General features: G+C 54.3%; 1 protein-coding gene across 3 annotated transcripts in view; it reads left to right on the top strand.

Annotated features, from left to right (window-relative positions):
• Nucleotides 1-17,820, top strand: part of ITPK1 (inositol-tetrakisphosphate 1-kinase) — a 177,873-nt gene that overhangs the window by 25,867 nt on the left and 134,186 nt on the right. For 2 of the 3 annotated variants that reach the window (XM_034938038.4, XM_055097968.1), the window contains exon 3: nt 15,048-15,072. The exons of the other annotated variant lie outside the window; for it this stretch is intronic. In XM_034938038.4, coding sequence (XP_034793929.1) covers nt 15,048-15,072 — 25 coding nt within the window. The remainder of the gene's footprint in view (nt 1-15,047; nt 15,073-17,820) is intronic. 3 annotated transcript variants of the gene reach the window in all.

Here is a 17,820-nt window from a genome sequence, read left to right as displayed (position 1 = left end):
GTGCCAGCCTCATTCATTCCACCCTCTGGCAGTGTCCTGAGTTACACGCCCGGCCACCGTGCTATTTTCCAGGCCGGAAAACTGAGGTGTAGAGCCCAGCACTCGGCGTAGGAGGCTCACAGCAAGTGAAGCCATCCTTGTTGACATGAGCTGGTTGCTCTTGGCATTTGAGTCTGAATATCAAAGGCCCTGAAGATTAAAAAGAGAGAACGAAGAATGATGTGCCTGGTGCCTTCTTGGGAAGAGCCCGAGGCCAGCTGTGGAGGGGAGCAAGACTGGTTCTGGGCTGGGCTTCCTGGCCTGGTGCTTTCCTGGGCAGCTGGAAGTGCTTCTGTGGGAGCTGTCTGGCCCTGGCGCCGTTGTTGGCTTCATTATTTTTTGCCTGCAGGGGCCTGAGTATTCTGTACTGACGGGAAAACATTTGTTGGGCTGACGCTGTAATCACACCGCAAGGGACACTTGAAATTATATCTGTATTTGGGAAGCTAATTTTAAAGAACTTTTTCTCTTCATAATTATATGCAATCAGCCAGCTAGTGTTATTGGGGATTCTCTTTTTCCCTCTTCAGCTGAGAGGCCATCTGCCTTCCTCTTCCTGCCTTTCCTTCCAGCACACGGTGAGCCATCTCCCTGGGAGAGGGACCACTGGCCCTTGGCTGCCTGCAAGCCCCAGGGAAACCTTTCCATGGTGATTGCGGAGGAAGGGATGAGGAAGAAGAGCAGGGGAGGATGATGGGGGCCTCTGGCTTGGCTACAGGATGTGTCCGTTTTCAAGACTGGAGGCACAGGTTGGTGATGGAAATGATGGAGTGTAGCGTTTCGATTTGGACATTGAAGCAGCCAGGGCTCTTGTGAATGCAAGTGGCAGAAAATCCAATTCAGATGAGTTTAAGCAAAAAGAAAAAAAAAAAAATACATTTCTTGGCCCAGGTAACCAAACTGGCACAGGAATAGTCTTATCCCTCAGGTCCCCAGACATTCCTCCTGTCCCTGGAGTTTTATTCCTCATCAGGAGGAATTTAGTTCCAGAAAACGCTGGCCAAAAAAAGAAAAGAAAAGCCCCCGTTGCCCACCCCCTGCAAATGGGGCTCATTCCTCTCTATCTTGATCTCTGATCCTGACAAGTAGGGTTTCTCCAGGATGGTGGCTAGCACACCAGTCAGGGATACGGGCTGGACATTTAGGGTTGGCACGAAGTGGACTCTGTGGATTGTCCTTCACGCGGGAGGCATTCAGGTCAGGAGAATATACCATGTGCTGGCCCTTCAGGTCTCGATCTGACCACCCTTTCCAACACCCTGGGTTCCTCTGTGTCCTTCCTCTTGGACTGCCCTCTGAGAGGATGGTGCGAGGAAGAGGCTTCCGTGTTGTGCATGGTAGGCAGGGATGGGGGCATTCCAGGGGCGGACAGCATGGGCAGGTGGTCAGAAGTGTGAAAGAACCAACCTGTGGGTTACGGCAGGAAGCCCGGTGTGCTAGGAACAGATGGGGCGAGACTTGCTGGGTGAGGAGGTGTGCACCTGCTGCAGAGGCCCAAGTGGTGGGGGTGAGGGAAGCCCAGGGGGTGAGTCTGGGCAGGGGCTGGGGGGTGATGAGCCATGTTTCAGATGCAGAAGGTGCAGAGTGTGTGTGCAGGGACAGCAGGGAGACCGCCTGGTGGCCTGCACCACAGAGCTGTGTGTCTCAGGGAGTGGGAAGCTGCCTGTGCTGGCCTCAGTTCTTCCGCTCTTCTGGAATTCTGCATCCTTCTTTTGACATTTCTCTCTAATGCCCAGGGTCCTGGCTCTTGGCTTTGGCTTGGTGGCAGCTGTGACCCCCTGCATGGGGCTCTGAGGGATTATTCCAGCTGTTTGGGGACTGTAGCCATGGCTCCCAGCTGCAGAGCCTGACAGGCCTGGAGGCCGGCAGGAAGAAGATGGGGGGTGTGCCCGCCTGCCGAGAGCTGGCTCTGAGGCTGACTCTTGGCACTGGGGCCCTCTGAGGCCCCAGGCTCATTGTCACCTCCTCCAGAGACCCAGCTGACGTACCATTCTCATGAGCTGCAGTCCTGTGACCCAGCTGATTTCTGTCTCATTGGTAGAACCCTTTAGAGGTGGGGTAGGGCTCCTAAAACATTAGCCCTACTGCCTTCCCCACAGATTGGCCTCTCTTCCCTGCCTGTGGGCATCTGGCATCTGCTTGAATCCTTCTTATCACGGGGTGCTCATCACCTCTTGACTGCCTTCCTATGGAAGCCAGCAACCTCTTCCTATGGTTGAGCTGAAATCTACTTCATAGGAAGGGTTCCTTCTGCCTGGAAGGTTTGATATTGGACAGAAGGACTGTCAACCATGTGGAGAGGGGAGGAACAGGGTGCTGGCTCCCCCGGCTTCTGGGCTGGATTGACCCAGGGCGTGTCTATCCCACAGCATCCTGACATGCCAGAGGCTGGACCTTAGGAAGTGCCTTCCGGGCCCTTCACTGCAGGCCTGCTCAGGGGCTGCTCCTCAGGTCTTGGGGCCCCTGGGGCAATGGCATCCATCCTTTTGGCTTCCTGGGGTCAAGGTTTTGAGGGAGGATTAGGGCAGTAGGTGGTTGGGTGGAGAGGCAGCTCTGTCTAGAACAACCCTGTTCCAGAAATCCCAGAAGCCTCATCCCCAACAGACCCGGTGGGCCCCCCACCATCACACAGGTCCCGTTTCTCCCTAGGAAGTCACACAGTGCTGTGGGATGAGGAGGGTTTCCTGACAGATTTGGGGAGAGCGGGCCTGGGTGGGGAGTGAGGGAGCCTGGGAATAACTGGTATTTGGATGGGTTTAGATTGTGGTTCTGCTTCTTACCTGCTGTGAGTCTTTGGTCAGGATACTGAACTGCTCTGAATTTCCCCACTTGAAAAGAGGTGACAGGCCAGGCGCGGTGGCTCACATCTGTAATCCCAGCACTCTGGGAGGCCAAGGCGGGAGGATTGCTTGAACCTGGGAGTTTGAGACCAGCAACCTACTGGGCAACATAGTGAGACCCTGTCTCTACAAAAAATAAAAAAGGAGACCTGGCACAGAGGCTCATGCCTGTAATCCTAGCACTTTGGGGGGCCAAGGCAGGCAGATCACTTGATGTTGGGAGTTCGAGACCAGCCTGGTCACCATGGCAAAACCCCGTCTCTCCTAAAAACACAAAAATTAACCGAGTATGGTGGCGCACGACTGTAGTCCCAGCTACTTGGGTGGCCGAGGTAGGAAAACTGCTTGAACGCAGGAGAATTGCTTGAACTCAGGAGGTCGAGGCTGCAATGAGCCGAAATCGTGCCACTGCACTCTAGCCTGGGTGACAGAGGGAGACCCTGTCTCAAAAAAAAAAAAAAAAAAACCAAAAAAGAAAAGATGCAACCATTGTACCCACCCAGTGGCTGCTGAGATCCAGTGTGAGGGGGACGAAGTGCCTGGCACTCACAAGTCCTGCCCCGCCACTGCCTCGTCTGTCCCTGTTTCTGCCTGGGACAGGGAGAGCAGGCCTGGGTGGGGAACGAGAGAGCTCGGGGATTACTGGTGTTAGCCTCTCGTTTATTTGGGTCATGCTCAGGCCCCTGGAATCCTCTCTGAAACTGGAGAGTCTCGGGTAGCTGATGAAGTGCTGCCTGTTTTAGGGTCAGGTGCCTGGGCACCTCTGATGGACCTCAGGATGAGCCCAAGTGTCAGTAATTATCACCCAGCTCCCCGGTTTGCAGCCAAGACTTCCAGGCCTGGAGCCTTTGGTCTCCAGCACCCAGTTCCCCCACATCCCTTCCCTGGGCTTCTTTCCCGCCATTCCCATCAGGGACCCCTGTGGCCATGCTGGGCTGTACCCAGTGCCCCTTGGGAATCTGCGGGTACCGTGCAAAGCTGTGCTGTGCTCCTCCCCATCAACTCCTCATTGACTGTTGAAGGCCCCTACAAACTCCTGACAGGTCCTCATTCATTCCTGCCTGACACATGAATGCTTCCAGACGATGTCTGAGAATCCTGGGATGGCAGAGCTGTGGGAGCCTTGGGGTTGTGGTGGGCAAAGTAAGGCCCCTGCCACTCCCCACCAAAGACAGCAGGTTCTAATCCTCAGAGCCTGTGAGTGTGCTGCCTTACATGGTAAAAGGGTATGACATGACTACAGATGGGATTTTTAAATTTTTATTTTTTAGAGATGGGGTCTCACTGTGTCACCCAGGCTGGAGTGCAGTGGCTATTCACAGGTCTGATCATAACGCACTGCAGCATCAAACTCATGGCCTCAAGTGATCCTCTCGCCTTAGCCTCCCAAGTAGCTGGGATTATAGGCATGTGCCACTGCTCTCGGCTTACAGATGTGAAGGAGTGAGGCATCTTGAAATAGAAAATGTTCCTGCATTACCTGGGTGGGCCTGGTGTAATTACAAGGAGGCAGGAGGGCCAGAGGAGATGTGACAGTGGAAGCAGAGGTTGGGGTGTTGTGGCCACAAGCCAAGGAATGTGGACAGCCTTTAGAACTAGAGAAAGCGGAGGAATCGATTTCTCCCTGGAGCCTCCAAAAGGAAGCCTGCCTCTGACCTCAGAACCCTAAGAGAATAATACATTTGTGTTGTTTTTAGCCACTACTGTTGTGATTTGTTACAGCAGCAATGGGAAGTGAATACAGTTTTCTTCTACCCTGCTCTTCTTAGGGCTTGTGGGTGAATCTGTGACTGAGAAGGGAGGGACTGGGTCAGGGTCAAGGTCAAGGCCAGAGCCCATGTGACCCGACACCTTGGGACTTTCCTTTGACCTGCCATCCCGAAAATATCTGAGGGGCCAGGGAGATATTCCAGTAAGGTGCCTTGTGGTTTAAGTTTTCTGAGATGGGGTCAGGGCTGACTCATGCTTGTGGCTGGGGGGCCCCAGGAAACCCCAGTGCCCATGACCTGGTCTTTGCCTTTGCTTCTCCTGGTGCTTAGCAGGCCTTCTCCAGAGTGCCCTGGCAGCCTCCCTCTCCCTCCCCTCCAGGGCCTGGCTCACACAGCAACTCTACTGAAACTTCCCTGTGCCTCCTGCTGTCCCCCAGGTGTTTGTGCTATTTAAGGGCCTGTGGCACACCCGCCAGAGGGCATGGCATGTAGCCCACTGGTCTGCCCTGTGGCAGCTAGCATCTCGGGGCAGGGTTTGCGGTTTGGGGTCCCCCTCTGGTCCCAGGCCAGCCCAGTGCGTGACAGAGAAGCCCAGCAAATGTTTGACCAAAATCAGACCAGGAAACTCTCCCTGCCTGTGGTTGGAGGTGCAGCAGCAGGGCAAAGACAACTAAACTTTAAGGGCTTGGGATCCAGGGACCAGGAGCTGCCCCCAGCCCTCAGGCCAGGTAAGGAGTGTTGGCAGCAGAATTTGGGTGAAGTCTTTCAGTCTCCTCTGGAACACAGCCTTTCAAAGAGTGTCAGCATCCAGAACACAGGCTGGGGACACACACACTTATGCTGCTATTTTAGGAGCATGGGGTACCTTGAGGATAGGTGCTAGAACAATTCAGGCTTTCCTGAGCAGGCTTCTCCCTCCCCCAGTGAGTCCAAGGGAGGGAAATGTCACAGGAATTTCTGCCTCCCTTCCTGCAGTAGCCTACCTTGCTCATTAGGCTGATACTAAATGACTTTGCATTCTTGGGATTAAGAAGCTGCTGTGAAGAGAACCAACTGAATCATTAGCCCTGAGGCTGGCTGGCTGACGGGGGAGGGGGAGTGGGGGTAGCGGGGAGGGGAGGAGGTGCTAGAACCAAGCCTGCCAGCACCCCCCACCACCTCCCTCTCCCAGCAGCCCACTCCCCTGCTTCCCACAATTTAGGTCCCATCCCTAATTAGGGGAAAGAAAAATTACCGCACCTGCAAGGGGATAGTAAAAGACTCAAAAACAATTTCAAGTCAAGAATTTCCACACTAAAAAGCGGGGATGTCGAGATCCATTAAGGGAATAGATTTAACGTTTGTGATCAGCAAGAAGTCAGGATGATTCCTGATCTGAAGTGGTAGCCCCTTGGATGTGGCAGAACACTGCCTTGCGTGATCTCCTGCCCTCGCCTCACTTCCTCCTTCCTGAAAATTGAACTGAGGAGGGGAGTCTCAAAGACACCTCAGTTCCTGTGCTGCTTTCAGCCCCTGCAGCTCTGATGACCTCTTCAGGAGGTGCCAAAGGTGGGTCACCCACTCTGTCTCTCTCTTGTGCCTGTTCACTGGGAAAAGCTGCTTCCAGGCACCCCTGGAAGCTGTTCTGGGTCTGAGGGAGTGTACTGACTCAGGCTGCTGTGCCTGCACTGAGGGGCGCCCGGACTTTGGGGCCGGCCTGCCTCCCTGGGTGGGGCACCTGGTCGGCGGGAGGGTCTTCAGGTAAGATGGTTGGTGACTCCCCAGTCAAAGGAAAGATGCCCTCACTCAATAAAAAAGACACATGGCAGCTTCCAGTTTATCTGGTTCTTCCCTAGAGCTGTCCAGACAATTCAAATGTTTGTACTGGCTTTAAAATTCTGTTCGTATGTTGTCTTTATATCGGGCCATTTCAGTTTCTGGCACTGTTAATAGGAGGAAAATCCAAATTACCAAACAATCAGCAAGTAAACCAAGATGCCGCAGGGCAGGCGGACAGGGGCGACACGGGGCTGGAGCCTGGCCCAGGAACCCGGCAGCACTTGGGGAGTGTTTGCAGAGAGCCTGCCAGGCCCAGGGTCTGCAGGGGGCACAGGGATGCTGAAATAAAGAGCCATCTTTGGCCTCGGGGGGCTCATGGTCTGATGCTGAGCATGGAGCAGGCTTCAGTGGAAGCCATTATTCCTGCCTCTTGATGAGGAGGGCGCTTGAGCTGCTCTTGGTGGGTGGGCAGGAGTTTGCCAGCTGAGGAAGGGTGCCTGGCAGGGGGATCAGTTTGTGCAAAGGCAGACTTAGGTCAAGCCTTGGTGTTTGGAGATTGGGGTCCCTCCTGGGAGGGTTTGAGAGGCTGCTGCTGCCTCCCCCTGGTGTCTTCTGAGCTGTACCTCCAAATGCCCATGTGGCAGGTGTTTTGCTAAGAATTTGGGGCTGTAGACACAGGGCACAAGCTGTGTCCCTGAAAGAGTGCTTGTTAGTCAGGATAGGCCAGGTTAGGCTGCAGTGGCAAATAGTGTCGAGAGGCTGGCGGAAATAGGTTTACTCACAACTCATTCAGCATGCACTCTGGATCCAGAGACTCTTGGGGGCTGTGGTCTGCCCTGCAGTGGCTCAGTGTGTATCCCACTTCTTAAGTTCAGCACTGTGGACCTTTTGTGCTGGATAATTCTTTGTTTTAGGGGGCTGTCCTGTGCATTACAGGGGCCCTTTCCTCACTGGATTCTAGTAGCACTTTCCTCGGTGTGACAATCAAAAAGCTCTTCAGGTGTTGCTAAATCTCCTTGTGGGGGACACACAGTTGCCCGTAGTTGGGAACCAGCGCTAGCTGGAGGTCCTCTTCATCAGTTGTTTCTTTCTGGTTCCCAGCCTGGCTTCGTCGCCACTCAGCCCATGTTGTTTCCAGGTGGCGGGTCTGGCTGGCTCTGCTGGTGGGTGGCAGCCTCATGTGCTTCCTTGTTTCTGAGGTCAGGGAGGCCTCGGTGCTGGCAGTGGAATGCTTCTTCCAGGAGGGGACATGGTCACCTCTATTCACATCTCATTGCCCAAGGCAAGTCCTGTGGCCATGCCTGACTGGGGGCAGGGACAACACAGTGGCACTGAGTGTCCAGGAGGGAAATTGCCGGCTTTGATGGCCACCATTGATGTTCACCACCGAGCATTAGCCTGGTGGGGTCAGTGCAATGGAGTCCAGCAGGCTTTCTCTCTGCCCAGTGCTGGGTGTGGGCAGCCTGGGGCAGTGGGGCCTGAGGTGGGTGGGAGCCAAGGCAGGTTTCTCCAGAGGAGCTGACCTGGGGGGTCAGGTGGTGATGTGGGGATGGCATTTGAGGAAGGGAACAGTGTGGCCATCAACACACATGGGTGACAGGGCCCAGTCATCTGTTTAGGAGCCCCAAGTCCTGGGGAGACATCCTGGGCTTCTGTGGGGTACGGTGTGGGCCCTGCCCTCTGCAGGCAGGGAAAGGGGACCATAACTTGGGGCTTTTTCCCCAGCGCCTGGTACCTGGAGGTGCCAAAGGGTCTTGTTATTTGGGGTGCCTGAAATCAGTAGTTACTGAACTGTGCCACACGTTGCTTGGATGAGGATGTGCCTGGCTTCCCACTTCCCCAAGTGGTTCTCTGTAGAACCCTCCTCCCTTGCTTCTTCACCATTTCATGTGCTTCACTTGCTGCAGCCCTCAGGTCCCCACCCTGCCCTGGGGAGGGCCTCTTGGGTGGGAAAGGTCATATCCTTTTAACGGATATGAAAGCTGAGACCCCGAGCGGCTCAGGGGCACATCCCATGCCTGCTGCTGGTCATGGTCCCTGAGCCTTTTGTGCCCTGCTGTGCTGTGTGGCAGGCCTGCTGCTGGATGGGGTCTGTCATCCCAGAGTGTCTTGTGTTAACCTCCTGACGCCACACCTGATACTGTGCTGCAGTGGCCTGGTGGTGGCGTGGATGCCGTGGACGTGTCTCTGCTCCGCATCACTCTTTTCTACTTCTGCCCTGATCTTCTTTATTGTTTTCCCTTATCATCCCCTCTCCCTCAGTGCTGGGTCATCCAGAGTAATTTTCATCATCTTCAGAAGTGGTAACCACTGTCACTCACAGGGTCCCTGCTGCTCAGCGGCCAGTGACAGAAAGCTTTAGCTGGCTCGAGCAGAAATCTGCAGCTGAAGGTCCAGAGAGGACGAGCCCCACTGTGGCCGGGTCTGGCCAGGGAATTTGCCCTCCTGGAGCCCTCTTGGCCCTTTCTCCTGGTTGGCCTCTGGCTCATCTGGATTCTCGCCACATAGAAGCAATGGTGTCCTCCAGCATTTCCAGGCAGTGCCATTTGTACTGCAGACAGTCCCCCAGGACCCGTCCGGTAAAGGACCAGGACTGGCCTGGCTTGGGTCCTGCTCCCATGCTGCTGCTAAGTGAAGTGACAGGTCATGTGCCCACCTCTGGAGTGGGCGTGCCGCCCCCAGTCATGTGGACTGGAGGAGGCGCAGTTCTGGAAGGGTAGGAAGGCAGGGTGGCAGGGCAGAGTGCGGGTCACAAGACCCCCATCCCTGGCATGAGCCAGGTACTGTGCCAGGCCTGGACTCTGTTTCCCTTAAAGCCCGTGTGGGATGAGTTCTAGGATTCTCCCATTTTACAGATAAGAAAACAGAGGCACAAGGTACAGGGGGGTCTGGTTCCATGTTCTGCTCTCAGGGGCTCACCCACCTCTTCCGCTCCTGCCTACCCCCACGAATTGTGTTCATCTAAGCCTCTGAATGCTGTGAAGCTCAGTCCTGGGCTTCTAACCACTTCCTGGCACCACCACGGTTGAAAAGTGGACTGCTGCTGCCTTCTTGCAATGTTCTCTCGTCTCCTGGGCCTGGCGCAGGGCCTTGGTCTGCTCCTTCCAGACTGTGAGCGTCACAACTATTTCTGGTTCTTAGGTTTCCTTTACCCTTTTCCCAAGACCTGCAAGGGCTGCCCCCCACCCCACCCCTGCTATGTCCTCCCCTAGCAAATCAGATCCTGCTTCCACTGGTCACAGAGAAGCACATGGAGTCGCTCTTGTGGACAAGCAGCTGTCCCCATACCCAGCTGCTCCTGAGCAGCACCCAGAGTGCGATGAACCCTGAATCCTTCCCAGGCCCTTCCCCAGGCCTCCTGGATCAGAGGCCTCAGGGTGGGCCTCGAATGAGGATTTTTGACACTCTCCAGTGGTGGTTCTCAGGTTATCTGCCCTGGCATTTGGGACCCACTGGCCCATAGGTAAAGGCTGGGCCACAGGGTGACATCCTGGGCCTCTGAGGCGTGCCCCGCCTTTATCCTCTGTCCTGCGTCTCAGCCCCCACCCCCTGAGAGGGCTTTATGCTTCCAGAGCCCCAGACACCCTTTGGGGAGGGCGCAGGACTCACCTTACTCCTCTCTAAGTACTCTTCTCAGCACTGGTCTGTAGTTACCCTTCAGTTGCTCTGCTAGATGGCAAATGCTGCCTCCTCCTTGAAGCCTTCCTTTATTGCCAGCCCCCTCCTCTGAAAGGATCGAATCATTTTGTGAGTATTTTCACTTCCTGAAGGGTTCGTGCTCCTTGGACTTCTGGGGACAGGCTTCCCTGTGCAAAGCGGATCCTCCCTTTGTTAATAATCCAGCTTTTGGAAAAGCATGTTTATACTTAGCTATTCCTATTTTATTAATATTCATATTAATATATTGTATTTATATATTAGTGTAATATTTATCAATATAATGACAGTTTAGAGCCTGTAAAATTATTCGCAGGTGCAGGTTTTGTGTTTTTTTGAGACGGAATCTCGCTCTGTTGCCCAGGCTGTAGTGCAGTGACACGATCTTGGCTCACTGCAACCCCCGCCTCCTGGGTTAAAGCAGTTCTCCTGCCTCAGCCTCCTAAGCAGCTGGGATTACAGGCACCCGCTGTTATGCCCAGCTAATTTTTATATTCTTATAGAGACGAGGTTTTACCATGTTGGCCAGGCTGGTCTCGAACTCCTGACTCAGGTGATTTGGGAGGCCCACCTCGGCCTCCCAAAGTGCTGGGATTACAGGCGTGAGCCACCATGCCCGGCTGCAGGTTTTTAATGAAACTTAAAAATTATTAAATTGTAGGCTGGGTGCAGTGGCTCAGCCTGTAATCCCAGCATTTTTGAGGTCAGGAGTTCGAGACCAGCCTGGCCAACATGGTGAAACCTTGTCTCTACTAAAAATACAAAAATTGGCTGGCATCATGGCAAATGCCTGTAGTCCCAGCTACTCGGGAGGCCGAAGCAGGAGAATTGCTTGAACCCAGGAGGCGGAGGTTGCAGTGAGCTGAGATAATGCCACTGTACTCCAGCCTGGGCGATAGAGCCAGACTCTGTCTCAAAAAAAAAAAAAATTGTAACTTTTATTGTTACTTTCCCTATAGTTTTGAGGGTAGCGTATATGTTCATTGTAGAAAATCTGGAAAACACAGGGAAGTATGAAGGAAAAACCACAGCCCCGTGGCCACAGTTAACACTGCAGCACACGCCCCTCAGTCTGTTTTCCAGGTACCGGAATGTTTCCACGGGCTTAGAACCCATAGCGAGTGCTGCAGCCTGGTGGTCCCCACTGCAGGCCTCATTTCAGCTCCTCTTTGGGACAGCACTTGGAAGCTTTTCATGATACATCCTGAGCTCTGCTGTCTTGTGTCCTCCATTGATCGATTGCTTCGTGCTTTTATCAAGCATCTATTTAAGAAACAATTAAAAAATATATTTTCCAGTTTTTGATAACATGTTATAGGCACATGGCACAACATTGAAGCAATGTATGAGGGGACACAGTGAAAAGGAAGTCCCTCGGCCACCCCAGCTGCCCTTGCCCTTGACCAGGGGCCCTGCCGTGATTGTTTTCCTGTAGCACTCTCAGGTTCACTCTGTGTGTACACAAGCACACATGCTTGTCCTGGATGTTGTTCTTAACACAGATAATTATCTACAGCACACAAGGTTTTGCATCTTACCTGTTTCACACAGCAACATCTTGGAGATAATTCCTCGTGGGTGCATGGAGGCCTTCTGTGTTCTTTTTTACTGCTGCATACTATTCCTTTGACTGTGTGTGGTTTGTTAATGTCCCCTCTTGGGGGAAGTTTAGTTTGCTGCTAGTGTTTTGATATCACATACAGTTTGGTAATTAACAGGGCAGAGCCGGAAACATATTGCACACTTGAGCCTGTCTGTGGGGTGATGAGGTGGGATCGTGGAGCCAGGGTTTTCAGGAGGAACAGTCACTTGACAACCAATGCTCTGGTTTGTCTTCCCTCCCCCTGTCTCCCATGTCCCTTCCTTCTCCCTCTTCCCCTTTGGCTTCATCATTCAATTTCTGAACTTTCTGGTTATGGCGGGACTTTAGGAACTTGCTTCTTGGGGAATCGAGGTTGTTGGTGCCTTTGCTCTGCACGAGTTTCTCAGTGAAAAATGAGCCCCGACAGGTTGTTTTATTTTCCTGAGAGGCTGTGGTGGTGCATGTGGGATTCCACCACCAGAGGGGATGCAGTTTTCCGCTGCCACCTCCTGGTCCTTCCATTGCACTGAGGCCCTGGAGGCTGGAGACCAGGCCTTCCAGCTTGGTGCCACCCTTGCCCACGGTGGTGCACCTGGTGGTGAACACCTGGGTGTGGGGAGAGCCCTGCTCTGGGCCAGCTCCTGCACTTCCTGAGTCTCCCAGGCCTCGGCCTGCTCTGCAGGTAATAGGGTAACCACTGTCCCACCCTCATGAGGCTGCAGAAGGTATTGGTGAGTGGTGAGCTTCAAGGGGTGTGTAGCATACGTGGGTGGCCCCCTCTTTTCTGCCACTGTTGCAACTTATCCTTTTTTTGGAGCTCTGAGCGACAGAGGAACTGCTGTGGCTCCTGGGAGATCAACCCCACTTAAGATTGCAGCCGATCTTTTCTCTAGATTACTTCTTTGTTGCTTTCTTATTTTATGTGTTCCATCTGTTTTCAGTGAGAGACTGTTTTTTTAGGACTAAGGGAGGGAGAGCTGCCTGGGATGATGTAAAATGTGGACTGATTGGAATTGACCTCAGTAAAGAGAGGAGAGTCACACGCTGGGATAACCCGGATGCCAGCAGGGTTGACTCAGAGGGAAACCGAGGCCCTGGCCCAGAGCCCAGTGGAAGTCTGCGCTCCTCTGTCACCGGCCTTTCCCATTGTGCGGTTCACAGTCTCGGTGATTTGGGACTTGAGTTTTCTGTCCTGGAGCAGGGCCGCTGGAGTTTGGGCTGGCTCCTCAAGGTCCTTTGATGTGTGTCCTGGGTCAGGTTCCCGTCAGTGACGCTTCCTGCCGCTTTCTCATCCCTCTGGGGTGGGGGGCAGGATGATTGGGAATGAGGCAGGGGCTGAGGTGTCCACAGGTGCTCAGAAACGGTGCAGGTTGTGAGCCGGTGGTTGGGTGTAGCACAGGTTCCTCATGATGCTATCTGTCACTGTGCTGTGGGCTGTGGTGGCCCAGGGCTATGCTGTTGTGTGTCTCCCCTGTCCCTCATGAAATCGTGGAAGCAGATGGATATTGGCCACCATTCCTACAGGAACTGCAGACAAGCTAAGAGACACTGAGGGTCCCTGAATGCCTCAACCAGGGTGGTTCTCAAACTGGATTCCTCGGGGCCCAGGTTTCTGTTGAGGTGTCGGGGGTTTGAGGGAAGGTGGGCTGGGTGCTTCCCACAGTGGGACCTGGTCAGCTCTCCTTGGCCTCTGTCTTCCTGTCTCATGGAGTGGCTCCTTTGTGAGGCTCCTCAGTGCCTTGCTATCAGAAGGTGTTGAGGAAGCCCTCACTGAATGAGCTGACAAACAGATGTAGGAATTGGTGGGCGGTGCCTCAGCTGTGCCATGAAACAAGGGAGCAGGGGTGCCCAAAGGTTCCTGTGGGGCTTGTGCCCATCTCCTCCCTAAGACCTTGAGCCTCTCAAGGGCCCAGACTGTGGAGGTTGCATTTGTTGTACCCTCCGAGTGCTGGGCCCAGGAGCTGAGCTAAATTGTTACACATTTACACCTTCATCTGCCAGCAGCCGTTGAGGAGTGTCTGTGTGGGCATCATAACTGGGCACGGGCACACATAGCTTTAAAGTTTGACATAGTCCCTGCTCCAAGGAGCTTGGGTGAGTAAACCACACATTCCTGACCTTGCTTGGCTGCAGCCATCTCTGAGCATCTGCTGGAGGCCTTTCTTCCCAGCACAATGTGCACAGTATGCTGTCTTGGGTGCCTCGGTCCCTGCAGGTCCTGGTGGCTCTACACCAGTGCTCGTCCCTGGCTCATAGCAATCAATACCCCAGAACAAAGGGCCGAGACAGTGGTAGCCTTAAGTTCTTCCAGGTTAGGAGGCATCCTGGAGAGGCTATGCTGAGCCAAATCCTCAAGGCTGGGGTGGGAGGTGGGCACCAGGGCCTGGGAGGAGAAAGCCCTGTGTGCCAGAGCTGCACAGGTGGGCACTTCCTGGGCCCACAGTAAGAAATGTGGGGTGGGGGAGGCTGGACGTGGTGGCTCGCGCCTGTAATCCCAGCACTTTGGGAGGCTGAGGCAGGCGGATCACCTGAGGTCAGGAGTTTGAGACCAGCCTGGCCAAAATGGTGAAACCCCATCTCTACTAAAAATACAAAAATTAGCCGGGCATGGTGGTGGGTACCTGTAGTCCCAGATACTTGGGAGGCTGAGGCAGGAGAATCGCTTGAACCCGGGAGGCGGAGGTTGTAGTGAGCTAAGATCGTAACATTCCACTCCAGCCTAGGCAACAGAGTGAGACTCTGTCTCAAAAAAAAAGAAATGGGTCAGGGAGAGAAGGGTAGGAGTCAACAGAAAGCCTTTGTGTGTTCTGGGCAAACCCCGACCCAGGCCATGAGGCTCCTAAAATTGGGTGGCAAGAGTCAGGTTAAGTGGTGGCTGTGGGACTGCATGTGAGCGGGGAGGATGTGGAGGACATGAGTGCAGCTTGGAGGCTGTTGGCAAGGCCAGGGCAGGCATCAGTGGGGCGTTGGGAAGGCAGCGGGCAGGACTGTGTGGGCCTCCCGTGTGTGGCAGTGGATGGGTTGGGGCATGACTGGCTGTGGCAGGTCCTGGGGCGAGACCTGATGGGGAGGACATGGGGAGCTATGGGGGTTGAGCTCGGCAGGGACGGCAGGTGGTGGGGATGGTGGTGAATTCGGTGGCAGGGGCCTTGGGACGACCCAGGCTGGAGCTCGGCCGACAGAGGCCCGGCCCAGGAGTGGAGGGAGGTGGCTGGCGTGGGGCCTCCAGAGAACTCCAGCAAGTCCCTCTGCAGAGCCAGCCCTCTCAGTGGGAAGGTGGTTTGAGGAGTGGCTGGGAGTGGAAGGCATGGCCGTTCTGGGACAGTAGCAGGAGAGGTGCAGCTGCCGGCTCCCTCCTGAAACCCCCTCATGGTCCTGCCCTCAGCCGGCTGTCGGGAACCTTCGGAAAGGACGTGTCCAGCCTGCTGGAGTAACGCTTGTTTTCTTTGTTTTTCTCCACAGGAAGCGAGGGATGGAAGTTGTGCAGGTGAGTACAGACCGTGTCCCCGTGGTTCTTTGGGTAGTGGGGCCCTTGGTGCCCACCTCTCTGTCTCTCCTCCTCTCCTCCAGCGTTGGGCACGGCTTTCTCTCTTCTTCACGTGCAGCTTGTTTTTAGCTCCCCTGTGGATTTGATGTGGTTTCTGCCCTCGCCTGGGCAGACTCCGATAGGGGCTTCTCGGGTTTGGAGGGTTGCTGTGGCTTTGTCAGTGGGGAGAGGGTTGGTTTGGGAGTCCTGAGGGGGGCGTGCATGGCAGTGGTCAGGTTAGGGTGGGTGTGGGAAGGGTGAGGGGGCAGTAGGCACCCAGCTAGATGTCCAGTTGTCTTGTGCTTTGTGTAGCCTCACCCTGGGTGGACTCGGTTCAGGTGCTCATTAACTAGAAAAAGAAGGATGGATGGAAGAAGAAGGAAGAATGGATGGAGGGGGAGGGAAGGATCTTGGAGGGAGGGGAAAGGTGGACAGATGGAGGGAGAAGGAAGGATGGAGGGAGAAGGAAGGATGGATGGAGGGGAGGAAGGGTAGAAGGATGGATGGAGAGAATAGGGAAGGATGGATGGAGGGGAGGAAGGAAACATCAAAATACTCTCAGACTCTATGTGAGGGGCAGGCTGTGTTATTTGCACTAAAGGCTGTACCTGGCACCTAATGGGTACTTGGTAAACCTGATGGTGGCCTGGCCATGTCCTCTGTTCCCCACGCTGTCCCCATTGAGGGTGACTCTGTGGTCTGTGCGGCTGGGCTGGCATCCCATCTCCTTGCCTTACGGGCCTCATCTGCCTGTAGCTGCAGAGAGGGGAACTCAAGCTGGGGACTAGATCAGGGTAGTGGAGGTGCTGGCCCCTGCTAGAATATCTAAGGGGCTTTCAAAAAGCCCGCTGGGGAGCTCTTCCAGCCCACCCCTGTTAACTTCAGCTCCAGGCCTTCCCTCAGCGGCCATAGGAGAGCAGCGTCCCCATTCCTGCAGGTTCAGCATTGCAGGCCCCAGGTTTCCCCTGCTCCTGGGACCAGACTGGGGCTGGTTGACGGGTGGGGCTGGTAAAGGATCCTCCTGACCTCCCTCCTGGTAGTTTGTGGGTTGAACTTGTCACTGGAAGACTGAGATTTGTTTTGGGATAAGGAGGTAGTTTCTGGAAGCCTCTCAGCAGCTCTAGGTTTTTGTCCAGGCTCTTCTTGGCTCTGCAGAATTGCATGATCTGCACTAGATTTTTCTTTTTTCTCTTCTTTTTTTTTTTTGAGAAGGAGTCTCGCTCTGGAGTGGAGGCTGGAATGCAGTGGAGCTATCTCAGCTCACTGCAACCTCTGCCTCCTGGGTTCAAGTGATTCTCGTGCCTCAGCCTCCTGAGTAGCTGGGATTAGAGGCGCGCGCCACCACACCCAGCTGGTTTTTGTGTTTTTAGTAGAGATGGGGTTTCACCATGTTCCTCAGGCTGATCTTGAACTCCCGACCTCAGGTGATCCACCCACCTCGGCCTTCCAAAAGTGCTGGGATTACAGGTGTGAGCCACCGCGCCCAACCTGCACTGAATTTTTCTGTGGGCTTTAATTTCTCCATCATCAAGTGGGGGATACTGGAATTCAGGAATGGCTTAGGGGTGTGTGTTCAGGGACCATTTCTGTTTGATTGGTTTTGGCGGCCTGGAGGATCCTAAATCTGTGAGTGGGTGGGAACAGGGGTTGTTGATCTGTAGTGCCTGCCAGGGGTACAGGCGTGGAAAGAGGAGGTGTGGTTATTCATCTCATCACGGGGTTAGGTGGTCTCTAACCATTGCACCTCTAGGATGCGGTGGCTTCTATTTCCCTTTTAGCCCTCTATGATGGTTCACTGGGAAATCCACGGATCCTTTACAGATGCTGCTTTACCCACAATAAGCCTGAGACTGACAGCTGGGGCTCACTGTGCTCAGGAAGGCCCCGGGTTGCCCTGTGGTTCCGCCCAGCCACTTGGGAGGGTCCATGGGGGAACTGCTGTGGGAGCCGTTTTCAGAGGAAGTGAGTTCAGGCGCTCCCCAGCAAACACACTGCCTGCGAGGGCAAGACAGCCTTCCCCCATGCCTGATCCTGTCCATATGCGACCTCAAACTGTCACACAGTGGGTGTCACCCCCACCGCTCGAGGAGAGGATGAGAGATGGACAGGGGTCGGCGGGTTTCATTTATGTGGCATTCTGAGAAGATTTAGACTAAAATCTTTAATCCGCTCGGTCTGTGGGAGGAACAGGAGACTGGAGCCATTGTGTCAGAATGTCCGGGGCAGAAGAAGCATTGCGAAATCTTTCTAGACATGTATGCTGTTCGTTTAGGTGGTGGCTTGGGGGAGGAAGTGGTGGCTGGGGACCAGAGCGAAGCCAAACTGGACACTTTACACTCCAGCATCTAAAAATAAAACCTACCACGATACCTCTCTGTTCACCTCCTCCTGGCATCCCTGCATTTGGAGAACTTTTAGATTTTAAGACATTGAGAAAGACTCTGCAAAAACAGGAAGCCAAGCCACTTGGCTGGCTTTTCAAAATCAGCTGGGCTTCTGTGCACAGGATCTCCAGGCTGCTGGGCCCTGGGAGCTGGGGGTGTTTGCAATCCTCTGGGTTCAGGTGCTGGTGACTGAAGAGGACACATGTCCCCTTGCTGCCAGCCGTCTTCCTATGTTTCCTGTGTCTGGTCCCTGAGGGGCGTTTCCCGTTCTGTACAGCCACCCAGGGATGGTGGGGTGTTAAGTACCCTTTTGAGGTGGGGAAAC

The sequence above is a fragment of the Pan paniscus genome, chromosome 15 (genome assembly GCF_029289425.2).
Source record: "Pan paniscus chromosome 15, NHGRI_mPanPan1-v2.0_pri, whole genome shotgun sequence".
NCBI classification, from domain to species: Eukaryota; Metazoa; Chordata; class Mammalia; order Primates; family Hominidae; genus Pan; species Pan paniscus.
This window is presented reverse-complemented; position numbering and strand designations above follow the sequence as displayed.